The 16,886-nt window shown below is 37.5% G+C and overlaps 2 protein-coding genes across 2 annotated transcripts in view; both read right to left on the minus strand.

The window, feature by feature from the left end:
* The window catches only part of LOC140141182 (uncharacterized), a 574,562-nt gene that overhangs the window by 189,445 nt on the left and 368,231 nt on the right, over positions 1-16,886 (minus strand). The window lies entirely within an intron of this gene.
* Positions 15,604-16,886, minus strand: part of LOC140141611 (uncharacterized) — a 32,491-nt gene continuing 31,208 nt past the window's right edge. Inside the window, exon 9 of the mRNA XM_072163523.1 lies at positions 15,604-16,632. Coding sequence (XP_072019624.1) covers positions 15,874-16,632 — 759 coding nt within the window. The 3' untranslated portion in view covers positions 15,604-15,873. The remainder of the gene's footprint in view (positions 16,633-16,886) is intronic.

Consider the following 16,886-nt stretch of genomic DNA (forward strand, 5'->3'; position numbering starts at 1 on the left):
ATTGAGGGCGGGTGTACCCCCGGGGTGGTGAATTCTCAAAATGGTCTGCCAAAAATTGCTTGCCCCCCCCTGGCCGTGCCAACAAATCTTTGCCCCCCCTTTCGACGTGCCAAAAACCTTTGCCCCCCTTTTGATGTGCCAAAAAATCTTTGCCCCCCCCCCCTTACACATGCAAGATTTTGGGGAACCCGAATTTAAAACCTTAGGCCAATGAAAGTCAATTCCGAGTTTATCGTCCCTTTTTTTTCCCAGGTTGGTGAGGTGACTTTTTCATTTTTCTTTTTTCATTATTTCATCAGATTTCATTATTGACCTAAAGTGCGTGTTGATTTAAAGCCACACTCATACATGTTATTTATAAACATGTTTTTATATGGGTAGGGACTAGAAAAGTTAGAAAAGAGCCTGGTTTTGGTTCCAAGTTATAAATTTATATGTTTTACAAACAAAAATATATGTTTCCAATTGCTAAAACTGGTGAAAACCCTGATACTTTGAAAATAATGAATTATTTTGGCATTTTTGAAAATTTGACGCGGGTGTTTTTGGTGTCCAAAAAGTGACGCGGGCGGGGGACGATAAACTCGGAATCGACTTTCACTCGCCTTAAATTGTCTTTTCATATAATGCGAGCGCAGTAAGCAGGGAAATTTTCCCGGGGGAGGCACTCCCTATCTGAAATGGCAGGGATGTGCCTCGGCCATGTTAAAAGTAGGGGGTATTCAGGTCAAATGTACAATTACAAAACTATGGGGTCATTCAGTACACAACCTGAATAAAAATGGGGTCATTCGGTATGAAACTTTGAAAAAAGGATGGTCATTGGGGTAACAAAAAGTTAAATGGGAGTCATTGAGTACAGGATTGCCAAAAGAGTATCATTAAGTACACATAAATATGTGCCAAACTGCGTAAAAACAACTTGGCCACCTTGGAAATGTGAAAAATCTCATTATTTCTGGAGGAGAACACAAATACCACCTAAATTTGGGAATAAAAAGGGGGGTCATTGGGTATAGCAGGAAATAGAAAAGGGGGTCATTGAGTACATGAATTTTTTTAAAGGGGGTCATTGGGTAATAGGTAGGACCATAACACAAAAAAGGGGGTCATTGGGTACAAGCCGGTTTGAAAAGGGGTCTATCCTGAGGCACATGATGCATATCTGTCATGGAAGTGCCCCCCCCCGGGAAATTTTGCATATTTGAATGTTTTCCTACGCCTTTTTAATAGGGCGTTATATAGAAACGATGCCCAAAATATATGTGCCAAAAGTTGCTTGCCCCCCCCCTCTATAGACCAGCAATCGCTTGACCCCCCCTTTTGACCTGCCAATAAATGCTTGCCCCCCCCCTTTTGGCCTGCCAAAAAATCTTTGCCCCCCCCCCCCTATAATTCACCACCCCGGGGTACACATAATTATTGCACCACCCCTAAGGGGGTCGTAAAAAAAATTTGCCTGTGATAGGGGGGGGGGGTCATACAAAATTGACTCCGGTCACCGATATATTTGGGACCCCCTGCTTGCCGAAGCAAATGCCAGCCCCCTTATCATCATGATCATGCTTTAATATGGCATTTTTCATTAGATCTCAACGAAAAAAGCTTATTTCCAAAATTTCAGTTGATTCTGACTATGTTAATATCTAGTAACGTATCGAAACGTATGGAAACGGGTGGAAATGGATGAAAAAGGATGGAAATGGGTAGGAACGGATGGAAATGGGTAAGAATGGATGATAACGGGTCAAAATATTCCAACATGGATCGAAATTGATGCAAAGGTACTCGCAAAAACGTACAAAATAAACGAAGAGATTTTCAAATCACCGGCGCATAGGGAGAGCACGTCACCCAAGCAGTACAGAGCATTGAGCCCTAAGTTTATGCATCTAGTAATTGTAGCTAATTGCATGGAGGAGAGTGTGTTGATTGTGACCGGAGGATTTTCATTATGCAAAAGTTAGTTTTGGTTAGTGGGTCAAGGTCACCGAGGTCATCATTTTATGATTTTAGACTTGGGCGGTAAAAGAATGCGTGGAGTTTATTAAAAGGGCATTTCGTGATCTACAGCCTCATCCCCCCCTTTTCACAAAAAAATTGAGATTTTTTATATCACTGGAAACCTCTGGCTACATAATGTTTATGTACAAAAAATTCTTGCAGATTAATTCGTTTAGCAAAGATATCGTGAAATTTGAATTTCGTTCTGGTGCACCAGAACTAGTACAGGGAACCCATACCGTAGTAGCTCTGCACAACGGTATGGGACGAAGTGTATACAAAAAGCTAGTGCAACGCAAATGCATGATTTCAATTAGAGTTTGTACTAAAAAATACAAGGCTCCTGTAGCTTAAATAGTTGCATGTTTGTCATAATATTAATTACACAGCTTCTTGTACTTCTTACCTAAACTCCTATGCTTGAAATTGTAATAAATACTTCGTTACTTATCCAGAATAAATAAAAAATCATCAGCACATGATCCAAGTCGGCGCACCAAAACTGAGATGGCACTTCAGTGCAAACTTAGATAGGGCATCACCAATAACAAAAATGTCATACCGATAAATGATGTGTCTGTTTGCCCGTTTTTTAAGTTTGCCTTGCGAACTACACCAGAACGAAATTACAACACATGGTAATGTCATTGAGAAAAATGAAGTACAACTGTTTATTTAATTAATTAATTAATATCTTTTAATACTAATTAAAGAATAATAATTTGTTCTTTCTTTCTTTTCCTTCATGCGTTAATTGATTAATTAAAAGAAAATTGATTCTTTCTTTCTTTCTATTAAGTTTCTTATTGTTCTTTTTTCCTTCCATTATTTGAATTTTATTTGCATGAAAAGAAAAAGCAAGAAAGAAAGAAATTCAAAAATAGGGAAGACAAAAAAAATAAATGAAGACACAGGATAAGAAAAGAAAGAAAACGAAAAATGAAAGACAAAATACCAAATATAAGAAAAAAGACACAAAAAGAAAGAGAAAGAAAGAAAAGGAAAAGGCCAAAAAAAGCAATAAGAATCAAAATTTAATGAGAGAGAGAGAAAGAATGAGAAAGAAATTAACGTAGGTATAACCCCCATGAAATAAAGAAAGAAAGAAAGAAAGAAAGAAAGAAAAAAAAAGAAAGAAAAAAAAAAAAAAAAAAAAAAAAGAAAGAAAGAAAGAAAGAAAGAAAAAAAGAAAAAGAAAGAAAGAAAAAAGAAAGAAAGAAAGAAAGAAAGAAAGAAAGAAAGAAAGAAAGAAAAGTAAAGAAAGAAAGGAAGTAATAAAGAAATAAAGAAAGAAAGAAAAAAATAAAGAGGGAGAAACAGGGGGACAAGAGTTCTGACTGGGGCGCATTTTCCCCATTCCCCCCCTGGTGCCGCCACTGGAAAGAGAGTGTATTGATTGAATAATTAAATGAAGTTGAAGAAACTTGGTAGTGTTTTCCATGCCGCTTAAGGGCTGGGGTATGAACGTTTGGACAGTATTTATTTTGGGACATTAGAGCACATCAGACATATCGAATTGCATTCTGAATACAAAGAATGTCCTTCTGATATCAAATAATTTTGATTTTTGAAATTCGCAATTTAATACACATTTTATGGCAAATCATTAAAATTGATATTTTGATATTTAACAGTACTCGAAGTAAACTTGATAAATCTGATGATTTATACCTTAAGTGTATGTAGGTGGGATGAAAAGCCGACGATCAATTGAAAATGTTGACCTTTCGTATTGAAGATATGGATTTTTTTTTTTTTTTTTTCAAAAAAAATTAGGTCTTTTTGGGAAAAAAATCCATATCTTTAATATGAGAGGTCAAAATTTTCAATTGACCGTCGGCTTTTCCTCACATGCTACATACACTTTAAGAATATATCATTAGATTTATATAATTTACTTCGAGGACTGTTATATATCAAAAAATTTGAAAAATATCAAATTTTTATATTTTGTCATAAAATTTGTATTATATAGTGATTTTGAAAAATGAAAATTATTTGATATCAGACAGACATGCTTCGTATTCAGAATGCAATTCGATAGGTCTGAGGTGCTCTCATGTCCCACAAAAAATACTGTCGAAACGCAATAAACGCTCATTCTAGATCCCTTAAAGCATGCGAGAAGCTATTGGTATCACGTATCGCCTAGCACTAGCTAGTGGTGAAGTCTTCGGAGACGAGCTTTGTTTTTTTGACCGACGGTGAAACACATTTTGACGAATTTGAGCTCTTATTGTACTCATTTTGAGATGTTCGAGTCATATTTTGATTTATTCCGACCCATTTTCATCCTTTTCGATCCGTTCCTGTCCTATTTCCATCCATTTCCATCCTTTTTCATCCATTTCCATACGTTTCCATACGTTTCGATACGTTACTAGATTTACAACTACCCATGCATGATTATGTGTATTGCACCAGGGATATTGCACTGCTCCATGTCATGAATGTGCTGTAATCACCAGGGGGCCTGGTATCAAGTTCGTTCTGGTGTAGACCTACCACGGGGCCTACCAGAACGTAATTCAAATTTCATGATATTTTTGCGAAACGAATTAGGCTAATCTAATTTGTTGTACATATAAACATTATGTAGCCAGAGAGGTTTCCAGTGGTAGCCTATACAAATCTCAACTTTTTAAGAAAGTTGAGATTTTTATACCTGGAAAGTGGTACAAATATCAAAAAAATAGCAAAAATATCGTCAAATTTGTTTTAGAAAATCTTAGGTCTGGCATTTTCTTCAGAAGGGAGGGGGGTCCCAAATTTACAAAAAGTCAGCGTCAATAAAATTGTGACCCCCCTATTTCGTCAACAAAAATGTTATGACCCCCCCCCCACCCCTTAAACAGGCTAAAATTGATTGAAATCAGTCTTTTTGAATAAAATAAACGCACTACCTGTGATCATCTTGTGACTCCCTACATTTGGTCATTCCCCTTGCCCCCCCCCCCCTAGCACTGCCTGGTCAGGTCAAATTCAAAGTTGCTCAGAACTCGGGGAAATTGATCAGGTCAAATTCAAAGTTGCTCAGAACTCGGGGAAATTGATCACTGACACTTGACTTGGGGAGTATGAAATCACAAAGGTCATGACTAGGTCAAAGGTCAGGTCAAATTTAAAGTTGTTTTGATTGGCCTGTAACTCACCAGAAACAATCCTCTGCACTTGGGGAATATGAAACTGCAAAGGTCATCAGAGGTCAAAGGTCAGATAAAATTTAAAGTTGTTACGATCGGGCTGTAACTTGCCAATTGATCCCTGACACTAGAGAATAACACCGTAAAGGTCATCCAAAAATTAGGGTCAGTTGGTTGAACTTGAGGGCAATCAAACATCTTTTGTTTTTGGCCTAACTTGCGGAAAATGATCCGACTTGGGAGAGTATGAAAGTGTAAAGGTTATCTGAGGCAAAAGGTCAGGTCAATTGTTAAGTTGCTCCGATTGAGATTGAACTCGGGGGGAAATGATTCCTGACACTTGGGGAGTATGAAACTGCAAAGGTCATCGGAGGTCAAAGGGAAGGTCAAATTGAAAGTTGCTTGGATCAGGCTGTAACTCGGGGACAACAATCCCAGCACTTGGAAAGTATGAAATTGCAAAGGTCATCTGAGGTCAAAGGTCAGGTCAAAGTTAAAGTTGCTCCAATTGTCTCGGGAAAACTGATTCCTGACACTTGAAGAGTACAAAACCGCAAAGGTCATCCAAGGTGAAAGGTCAGGTCAAATTTGAAGTTGATCCGATCTGGCGGCCATCTTGCGGCCAGTTTATATTTTTGGGAACATTATGTTTTGGGGTCATCTCAGGAATCTAAAAAAGCTGGTTTGGTTGTTGTTTTTTTGGGGGGGGGGGGGTAGAGGTGCAAAGAAGGTGCTTCTAGCTCCCCTAGTAGTCAGGCTGTGGATCACGAAATGCCCTTTTAATGTTACATCGGTCCAGTTCTATGCGACACTTTTATAAGGCTGGAGCTAAAACTTGCTAAAATATGCATGACAACATTCAATATTAGTAATCTGTGGGCCCACACAGTGGTGTCCACTGGTTTTTAAAAGTGGGGGTGGGGTCTCAATTCCCCAGATTGTTCAAAAATTCTAAGATCGCTTCACTCGCCGTAATAATAGCGAATTTACAAAATTTCCCCCCAATTGGTGCACTTCCCTCGATTGACAAAAATAAGGAGGGCACGTGACCCCCTTTTGTGCACACCCAGACGATGGTGGACTACATTATTCAATGTGGCAACAGCCAAAAGCGTAAACAAAACAGACAATATGACGGCAACACTGCCTGCACGATGGATTTAATTATTTTTTCCCGGAGCCAAGATCCGTTTTGAGCTGTACTGGCCGGGGGGCCCCATTACAGAAAAAAAATGCACAAAATATATTTCCCAGTGCAATGTATACATTTTCACATGAAAATAAATAATTTTAAATTCAAAGAAAAAAGAAGAAGAAAATTTTTTACTCATCTCCGGGGATGGGAATCGATCTCGGGACCCTTTACGTGGTAGGCGAGCTCAGTAACCACTACACCACGTAAACTCATTGATACACACAGCGGAAATTTTCAGTATATATCGTAACATATCGTGCGTTATTCATACAAAAAATCAAAAAAACAGTACTTACAATGAGGTTCACTGGCGAACCTCAACGGATTTAGACTGATAAAATAGTGCTTAATAACATACGTACAGTTTTGGAATAATTTGAGACATTTTTGTGTTTACGTGTAAAACCAATGACGACGTCAAAATTCAGCCAATCTTGGCCGGCCCCCCCTGTGCACACCAATGGTCCCACAGTAATGTTTTAGGGCTTTTAGCCCTGACACTGAAACTAATATTCCCCGGTAATATTCACTTCTTTAAAGATTATTCATACAAATGTGGCAAGAATGCATAAAAGACTTATTATGTTCAAAGAAATGTCATTTATTTCATATATATTTTAAGAGGGTGGTCAAGATCCACTGAACTAGGCACAGCTGCACAAGATATATATTTTATAGTACGGCAGCATTAAAGACACAAGTTATAAAAACCCAAAATGTAGACACACACTTCATCGGTGTGGTACATATACACCCCACGCCCTCACCCCTACACAATCACATACCTTGGCACAGTGGCGTAGTGTGGGTCATCCAATTGGGGGGGGGGCACCCACCATGATTGGGGGGCACTGGGTCTGATTGGGGGACACAAGCTGTTTTTTGGCAATTTTCCTATGGGATTTTCTAAATGGGGGGGCACATGCCCTCCGTGCCTATGATGCTACGCCACTGCCTTGGCAAATGCACACCCTCACAGACCTACATCGCACTCCCAACACACAACCCCCTTTCCCCCTACACATACATACTCCCAGACGATGGTGGACTACATTATTCAATGTGGCAACAGCCAAAAGCGTAAACAAAACAGACAATATGACGCAACACTGCCTGCACGATGGACGCAATTATTTTTTCCCGGAGCCAAAATCAGATTATAGCTCTATTGGCCGGGTGGAAAAAAAAAAAAAAAAAAAAGCACAAAATATATTTCCCAGTGCAATATATACATTTTCACATGAAAATAAATAATTTTAAATTCAAAGAAAAAAGAAGAAGAAAAATTTTTAATCACCGCCGGGGAGGAGAATCGATCTCGGGACCTTATGCGTGGGAGGCGAGCTTACTAACCACTACACTACGATTCTCATTCATAAACGTGAGGAAATTTTCAGTATATATCGTAACATATCGTATGCGTTATTCATACAAAAAAATTAAAAAACAGTACTTACAATGAGGTTCACTGGCGAACCTCAACGGATTTAGACTGATAAAATAGTGCTTAATAACATACGTACAGTTTTGGAATAATTTGAGACATTTTTGTGTTTACGTGTAAAACCAATGACAACGTCAAAATTGAGCCAATCTTGGCCGGCCCCCCCTGCATACTCCCGTGTATCCGCTGGTACTCATTCTCGTCGAAAATTTCGCGAAATTAGGGGTATTTGCAGATAAAGAAACGCGATTCAAGAAATACAGTAAAAAGGGGGGTTTTCATAAACTTGTTCATAAAATTGAAAAAAAGGTGCTCTTTATTCACCAATCTCATGTATAAATCATTGTAGTTTCATTTTTTCAATTCATTAACGAATCAAAGTTTCTTTATTCCAAGTGGCGCACATTACATTTAGATCACATAAATTATACGATGCATACAACCGCGGGTGCCGTGTATTAATTTATGCGTTTCCATCAAAAAGGGGTATATTAGAAAATAGAGGCATTGTCAGCTGGTCATGTAGCAGGGCAAAAAATTCACAAAATCACTAAAAATAGGGGTGCTTATCACGAAAAGTTTGCAAAATGAGATTCAAAAGGGGGGTTTCAAAGTTCGCCAACGAGCATGAGTACCCACGGATACACAGGATAGTGCCAGAACCGTAAACCATTCGACTGCTCAGTGCCAGAAGTGGGTAAGGGCAAAAGGTGCCATTTTAATATTTCGCCATGACAGCTACATATGGTAGCTATTGCAATTACCCACTTCTGCCGCTGAGCAGTCACATTACATTAATTATATATACTAAAATATATACCTCCATCAAGGATGAGAATATTTGGTATGGTGAGGGAGACAATTCCAATCCTGCTCCAGAATTTGTTCACCCTTCCCAGGGGAATTTTGCTTTCTTCTTCTTCTTGTGTATGTACAACATACACGCTAGTGCAGTTGTATACTGGGTTGCATTGTCAGGGATCACTATGTGGATGCTTCTACATCAAGTATGTGCATCTAAGGGAGGACAGCCAAAATGGTTTATAAAAGTGTTTCTAATATAATCCTGCTTTGCTGAAGGCTCTGATACATATCAGCAAACTGGTACAATGTTTGCTTGTTATAAGGCTCTAGAGAATAGCTGAACTGTCGGTGAAGGCAACAAAGCTTGGGTGAACTCAGCACTGACCATTTTTTTGGCTGTTACTCCGAACCATCGTGAGTGACTAGCACGTAAATATCCCCCCACACCCGTGCGGCAGGTAGTACTGGGATACATTGTACTGACCAGTAGCAAGAAACATACTTCAACCAATATGGCAGAATACCGAATTCAATAATACTTGATCTTTAAAGATTTTAAATGTTATATTGGTCCATTTATATGTGACACTTTATAAGACTTTCAAGATTTCAGATTTATATCAACATCAGGTAAATGAGCATGGCAAATAACGGTTAGGATACCTTTCCCAATTCTCTTGGTCGGGCTGACGTCACACAAGGGAAATATCCTTATAAAACCAGTGTGCGCAAGTGTAGTTCCCCTTCATTGATCTGGTTGCTATTGCGCGCGCTTGTGCAAAGGGGATAATGTTCCCGGATGTCTGACCGAGTGGGTGCTAGCTATATTTTTCTTAATATTTGAGCACAGTCTCTTAGATTTCCAACTGAATATTCAATCAAAAAGATTTATTTATCAATCTATTGCTATTTGCAGTTTGGGACAAATCATTTTTGACTGTATATTCAGCCTAACGATTTGAATTTTCAATCTTTTTTATCAATCAAAAGGAGTGATTCTAAATTTTTTTAGCGATTAAAGTTGGGGTAAATCTTTTTTGATTGAATTTTCAGTAGAAAGGATTGATTTTCATTGTTTTTCAATCTTTCACTGACTTTAATTAGAGACAAATCCATTCCAATAGAGGCCCTGCATGCTTTTATTGATTGGCTTCAAACAGGGCCAACGCTAGGGGGGGTATGACACCCCCAATACACAATTTTGTCGGCAAAATTTGACTGCTGTCGGCAAAACGATGTGACTGTCGGCAAATGTAGTCAAAGGTAGGCCTATGTGTGATTGTCGGCAAATTGTGAGAGCGATATAACAGATGTAACATAATAGACCTACTGTGAATGGTATAGTAGTTACTAGTTTAAAAAAATATTTTGAAAATTTTTTTGACTTCTAATTTCTGATCAAATTAACCTCATATTTGGTAATTTTAGTCCCAAAAGAGGGCTTCTGCACATTTGGCATCACAGGAGAGGCCATTTCATGGGATAAAATGGAGTACAACTTTTGTAAATGTTTCTTTACTTTTATTTAAGTTTAAGGAGGATTTCGTGATCCTAGCATCCTCTTTTTAAGACATTTTTCAGTAGAGATCCACGAAAAAACCTTATTACAAAACTTTCAGTTGATTCCGATTTTGCGTATTGCGAGTTAATATGCATGATTATGTGTATTACACTGCTCCATAGACAATGTGTTGTAATTTCTTTCTGGTATACCAGAACGAAATTTAAATTTCACAATATCTTTGCTAAACGAATTAACCCTAACCGCCTCAGAAGGGCTTTTTGGCGACGGGAAGGGAAAGAAGGAAAGAATAAAGAGAGAAAAGAAGGAAAGAAGTTGTTTGCTCTGGATGGGATTCGAACCCGAGACCCCTCGCATGCCAAGCACTCGGTCGGCGACACTTTGCCACGGGTCTTGGGCTTCGCTGGCCAGCGAAACCGCGCCTATATATGACTTAGGGCGATTGCGTCATCACACCACGTGGGATGCATGCACGAACAGCGCATATATCAAGTAGTATTTTGTAGCATTCAGGAGGGTTAGGGTTAATCTGCAAAAAAAATTTTGTACATAAACATTATGTAGTCGGAGGTTTCCAGTGATATAAAAATCTCAACTTCTTTTGAGAAAAGTGGGGGGATGATGCTGTGGATCGCGAAATGCGCTTTGAAGTTTCAAAAATACACTGTGCATGTAAGCACCACTGCAGATTAAAAAAAAATTTTTAATCGGTTTTGGAGTGTCCTTGGACCTACAGGTAATGCTAGGATCATTCATGGTAGACCTACAAAAAAAATTGTTTGTGTTTTTAAAATGCCAAGTGATAATTTGTGCTCATGCCATACTCTATTAATGACTTTAAAATGCATTAAATTTGTATCCATTTTGAAATCATTGGTAGAGTATGACATGAACAAAAATTATCACTTTGCATATTAAAAACACAAACAATTTGCCTTTATTTTTTTTTTTAAACCCTTCAATCACAGCCCTGAATAATGCTTTTTTAAATCCGAAATCCAGAGAAATCACAGCCCTCATGATTGGATGATGAAATCAAGAACAATTGACAACTTCAATCTATTTTTCAATCTATTTAGATTGATTCCTATCAGCAATCATTAAAAGATTGAAATCGGTCAATTTGAGAGGGCAAATACCGCTAGCTCGGGTACCGCTCAGATTCACCTCAAAAGATTATTCATACAAATTAATGTCGCAAGAGTGCAAAGAAGTATCAATGCACTAGAATAAACCGTCTTTGATAAATGTGGATGAACAGCAACAAAATAAGTGAATTGCGTGATACTGCATGCACATTTTCTGTGCCATTTGTCAAGCTTTGCCAATTTTCAACCGTTTCACGTTTTTAAATTTGTGATTCCATGCCTACATTGACCTCTACACAAAAGGTACAAATTCGTCAGGTTATTATTTTCATAATAGCTGCTTGGAACACACCAATTTCCACTTTACAGTGTTTGGTACTCTTGACAACTTCCTAAAAGTTCATTTTTCACACGCACAGACTTATTCTTTCGTTCACCACAAGTTTGGCTGTGATGTCAATGCTTATTTGCGGTTATGCTGCAAGCATGCTGACAAACCACTCTTGTACAGTTGCATGTACGCTTTGCACGATTACCTTTACGTGTGCGATTCGATACTGTGACCAGCGCCTATCCTACCGTATTTCATCAAATAAACGCCCCCGAGGGCGTTACATTTTCCCAAGGGGGGGGGGCGTTTATTCAAGGTCAATTTTAGAACGATAATTTCCGTTAAAATCATTAGGTAAACTAAAAACACACGCCAAAATGACGAACTATGAACTAGAAACACTGACTTCTGGCTCACTTCCGCGTTTCTGATCCATATTTTCGCCAATTATTGACGCTATTATCGACCATGTGCGCGCAACTTGGCAAGCTTACTACACAAGATCAGAATTTTTGAAACATCTTGGTTGAAAAAAGTGGTGGGGTCCTTTATTTGAGGGGGGGGGGGCGATTAACGATTATTTGACGATATACGGTATGTCACTAACGAGCCTGAGACAAAACTAATGTATAATATATATATACTATTCTACAGAATATAAAAGTACAAGACAAGAACTACAAAAGTGTGAAATTTAAATATGTGTACGTTTTAAATACTGATATTCATAATAAAAGACAAGACGGTTTTCACACCACAAGTCTTGCATGCTTTTGCAGCCTGCCTAGCTTTCGCAATTACATTTGGTAAGAGAAGTAAAACAATACGGATGGCTGTTCCAAAATAATCAGTACCGTATTCAACATAACTTATTAATGGCAAGTACCTGATTATAAACAAATGATTTGTTCTCAAGTATTTTGTCAATTTTAAAATTTGTGTTATCTATTTTGGCTGTTATACACTACAGTCCGCACTGTGTAGCCGTTTATGAATCATACCTTGTATCAAAAGTGACCATATGTGAGATATGGCCATTTTAGTATTGCTCAATACCAATGAAGTTGAATACTATTATTGATTATATCTCAAAATCAATAATCCCGACATCCGACTCATTTTGCTTGATTGCATCACATATGTGCGTGTGCAGGGATATTTTCTTTAATTTGAGATATCAGTGATGGCAAATGATGCACAAATCAGCAAGTTATGAAATGCGAAGCAATGGAAAGTATAGATTCAAAAGTTACAATTCTGTCAATGATTACTGTAGAGCACACTGATTCATGCATAATCTGGTACACACCTGTAAGTTTTACTTAAAAGTGCATATGAATGGTACTGCGGACAATGGGCCCGGGACAATGGGACCTCCTACAGATAATTATTATCTGAACTCTGAAGCGAAAATTACAACTTTTGAATCGGCTCTTTCCATTGCTCTGTGTTTCAAAACTTGGTGATTTCTCTATCATTTGCTGTCACAGATATCTGAAACTTAAGGGAAGGGGTATGAACGTTTGGACAGTATTTATTGTGGGACATTAGAGCACATCAGCCATATCGAATTGCACTCTGAATACGAAGAATGTCATTCTGATATCAAATAATTTTGATTTTTTGAAATTCGCAATGTAATACACATTTTATGGCAAATCATTAAAAATTGATATTTTTGATATTTAACAGTACTTGAAGTAAACTTTATAAATCTGATGATTTATACTTAAGGTGTATGTAGGTATCTGAAACTTAAGGGAAGGGGTATGAACGTTTGGACAGTATTTATTGTGGGACATTAGAGCACATCAGCCATATCGAATTGCACTCTGAATACGAAGAATGTCCTGATATCAAATAATTTTAATTTTTGAAATTAGCAATGTAATACACATTTTATGGCAAATCATTAAAATTGATATTTTGATATTTAACAGTACTTGAAGTAAACTTTATAAATCTGATGATTTATACTTAAAGTGTATGTAGATATCTGAAACTTACGGGAAGGGGTATGAACGTTTGGACAGTATTTATTGTGGGACATTAGAGCACATCAGCCATATCGAATTGCACTCTGAATACGAAGAATGTCCTGATGATATCAAATAATTTTGATTTTTCAAATTCGCAATGTAATACACATTTTATGGCAAATCATTAAAAATTGATATTTTTGATATTTAACAGTACTTGAAGTAAACTTTATAAATCTGATGATTTATACTTAAAGTGTATGTAGGTGGGATGAAAAGCCGACGATCAATTGAAAATGTTGACCTTTCGTGCACTTTAAGAATATATCATTAGATTTATAACATTTATTTCGACGACTGTTATATATCAAAAATTTAAAAAAATATCAAATTTTAATAATTTGTCATAAAATTTGTATTATATCGTGAATTTCAAAAAATGAAAATTATTTGATATCAGAAAGACTTGCTTCGTATTCAAAATGCAATTCGATACGTCTGAGGTGCTCTCATGTCCCACAAAAAATACTGTCGAAACGCAATAAACGCTCATTTTAGATCCCTTAAATTACAGAAAACATCCTTGTGCACATTATGGTCATCTTGATATTTTGAAATCTACGCACATGTTGTTAACCCCATGAGAACTACGTACCTGTCTACCTGCCGATTGGCCAAAAAGAAGTTTTCATCATCAGTTGGACCAATCAGCAACATTGTTAGAATAATTTCCCCACGCAAAAAATTGGGGTGAATTATTTGCAAAGCTCCATTCTGATTGGTGATTAAAGTGAAGATATCATGTAATTGACCAATCAGAGGCAATGTTAGATTGGCAGGTAGTGCTCAGGGGGTTCACATCAAATTGACCTAAGGCCTAAAAAATTGTATGATTGGAGTAACATAAAATAAAATTAGGGTAGGCCGGTCACCATTTTTTTAGACACACAATTTAAGCTATAAATTAGGTATGATAAATACCATGTAACTTTTCAAAAATTATTTTTTTAATTTCAATTTTTTTGCAAAAAAATAAGAAAAAAAAGTCTAGGATTGGGTCTATTTTTAGGGTCGGTCAGGTTACGCCAATCAAACAATTTTTTTTGGCCCAATTATTAACATTGATACATTTAGCTGCTTAACTATACTATATACTGATATATTATATACCTCATCTAAAGTTTCCCGCCATCTAATTGGTTAAAAGCGCAGGCATAATTTTGACTATGCCCGCAAAAGTAACTATTCCCTGGGCATAGTTCTGTGTGTTTTGATATTACGCATGCGTTAATGTTTCTGCGCGCTATAATTACGCGGAAATTGCAGATTGTGATCCGTGCCATTCCCATTTAAACTATTAATTAATCTTCCCAAAATCGATGCTTTTAACCAAACAGATGACAAGAATCTTAAGATTTGGTATATAATAAAACAAGTATTGACTGCTTTGTTTCGGGGCATGGTTAAAATTATAGGCCTGCGGTGATCTCAAAACCATTTTGAGATCACCGCAAGCCTATAATTTTAACCATGCCCTGAATAAAAAGCAGTCAATATTTGTATACCGTACTACAATACTAAGCAGCGTAATGTTTTTTTCTTAATGTATTTTCATCGCTTGATCAGAAAAGCGATTGCCAGTCCTGGGGGGGGGGGGTACTCAAGTTTAGTTTTGGTAGGGACGTGCCGCTGAGAATTTGAAAGCGGACCCATAAATATACCACTTTTCCAAGAAATGTGGACCCATTGATATACCAAAAGTCAAAATTTTCGGCCGAATTTAACCCAAATTGTCTCAGTTTTTACAAAATTTTGGGAAAATTTTGGCTAGATTAAGGACAAATTGGGCTATTTTCCAAAAAAAAAATTGAAAAAGGACCCATTCATATACCAGAATAGGCTTTGAAAAAGAGGTCCAGACAAATATCATCCAAACTGCTGAAAATGTATAAGGCAACTTAATTACACATTGGGGGATTCTGCTTTTTTAGTATGTTTTCAAGAAGTAAATTTTTGAAGTTTTTACAGATGGAAAAAAAGTTATTGACAGAAAACTCCTACAATAATACTACAAAGTTGCAAAAAATGACAAATTTGCTAGAAAATCTGGACATGCATCCCACGTTTCCAATTAAAATACACAGGAAGACCACCCGCTGTGCCAAAAGTAACTTTTCCACACATCCTGTCTACTAACTGTAATGTCAGCGCCCATCTGGTCATGTGGGCATTAAATTAAGTGCCTTTATTTAAATTCCCGAAGATGACTGGTAAGTATGATATTGACATTGTGCAAACTTTTGCAGAGTAGGCCTATCCCTGTATGTCCCGAATCACTGAATCAATGTTCACTTTGTTCCAAATCAAACGCACTCTTGACCGTTATCATCCAGAACTCTCTCCAGAATATCATCCACCTGGGTACTTCTTGGATCGTTAACATAATTATCTAAAACGCTTTGATCAAGCAGAGTTTTGAGAAGATTGTACACATTAACACGCAGACCCTCCAACACTTGATTTTGTGCTTGATTGCGTGCTTGATTGAGTTCTTGTCTAAGCGATTGTAGGGTTTGATTTATGTCCTTGGCCTTCTTCTCAGAGTCTTCCCACTTGTTCTGTGTGTCGATGGCTTCCTGTTGTGCTGCCTCAAGTTTTCTGGCGATATCTTGCTCCTTTTCTTCATGTTGTTTTTGTGCTTGATTGAGTGCTTGATTGAGTTCTTGTCTGAGCGATTGTAGGGATTGATTTAGACCATGGGCCTTCTTCTCTGAGTCTTCCCACTTGTTCTGCATGTCCATAACTTCTTGTTGAGCTGCCTCAAGATTTCTGGCAAGTTCTTCATGTTGTTTTTGTGCTTGATTGAGTGCTTGATTGAGTTGTCGTCTAAGCGATTGTAGGGATTGATTTAGGTCGTTGGCCTTCTTCTCTGAGTATTCCCACTTGTTCTGCATGTCGTTGGCTTCTTGTTGAGCTGCCGCAAGTTTTCTGGCGCTATCTTGCTCCTTTTCTTCATGTTGTTGTCTTTGCACGTCACTGGCTTCCTGTTGAGAGGCAGTAAGTTTTCTGATGCTCTCTTGCTGCTTTTCTTCGTATTGTTGTCCGATTTCTTTTACCATAACCTGGTGGAAAATATTTAAATACCAAAACAAATAATTATGGTGTATCCTCCTCAGATCAGCCCATCCCCGAAAAAGTGACTCAAAATTGCCTTAAGATTCTCTACAGGTCATAGAAATTCTTGCGGGGGGAACTCCCAATTTGCCTCCCCTGGCTACACCACTGCCTATAGGTATTCTAAATTCAACATTGTTGTTTGCATAGAACAATTTTCCTTTTAAATAACTGTACTTTGTACTGCAAATTGAGGTTTGTA

The sequence above is a fragment of the Amphiura filiformis genome, chromosome 19 (genome assembly GCF_039555335.1).
Source record: "Amphiura filiformis chromosome 19, Afil_fr2py, whole genome shotgun sequence".
Taxonomy (NCBI): Eukaryota; Metazoa; Echinodermata; class Ophiuroidea; order Amphilepidida; family Amphiuridae; genus Amphiura; species Amphiura filiformis.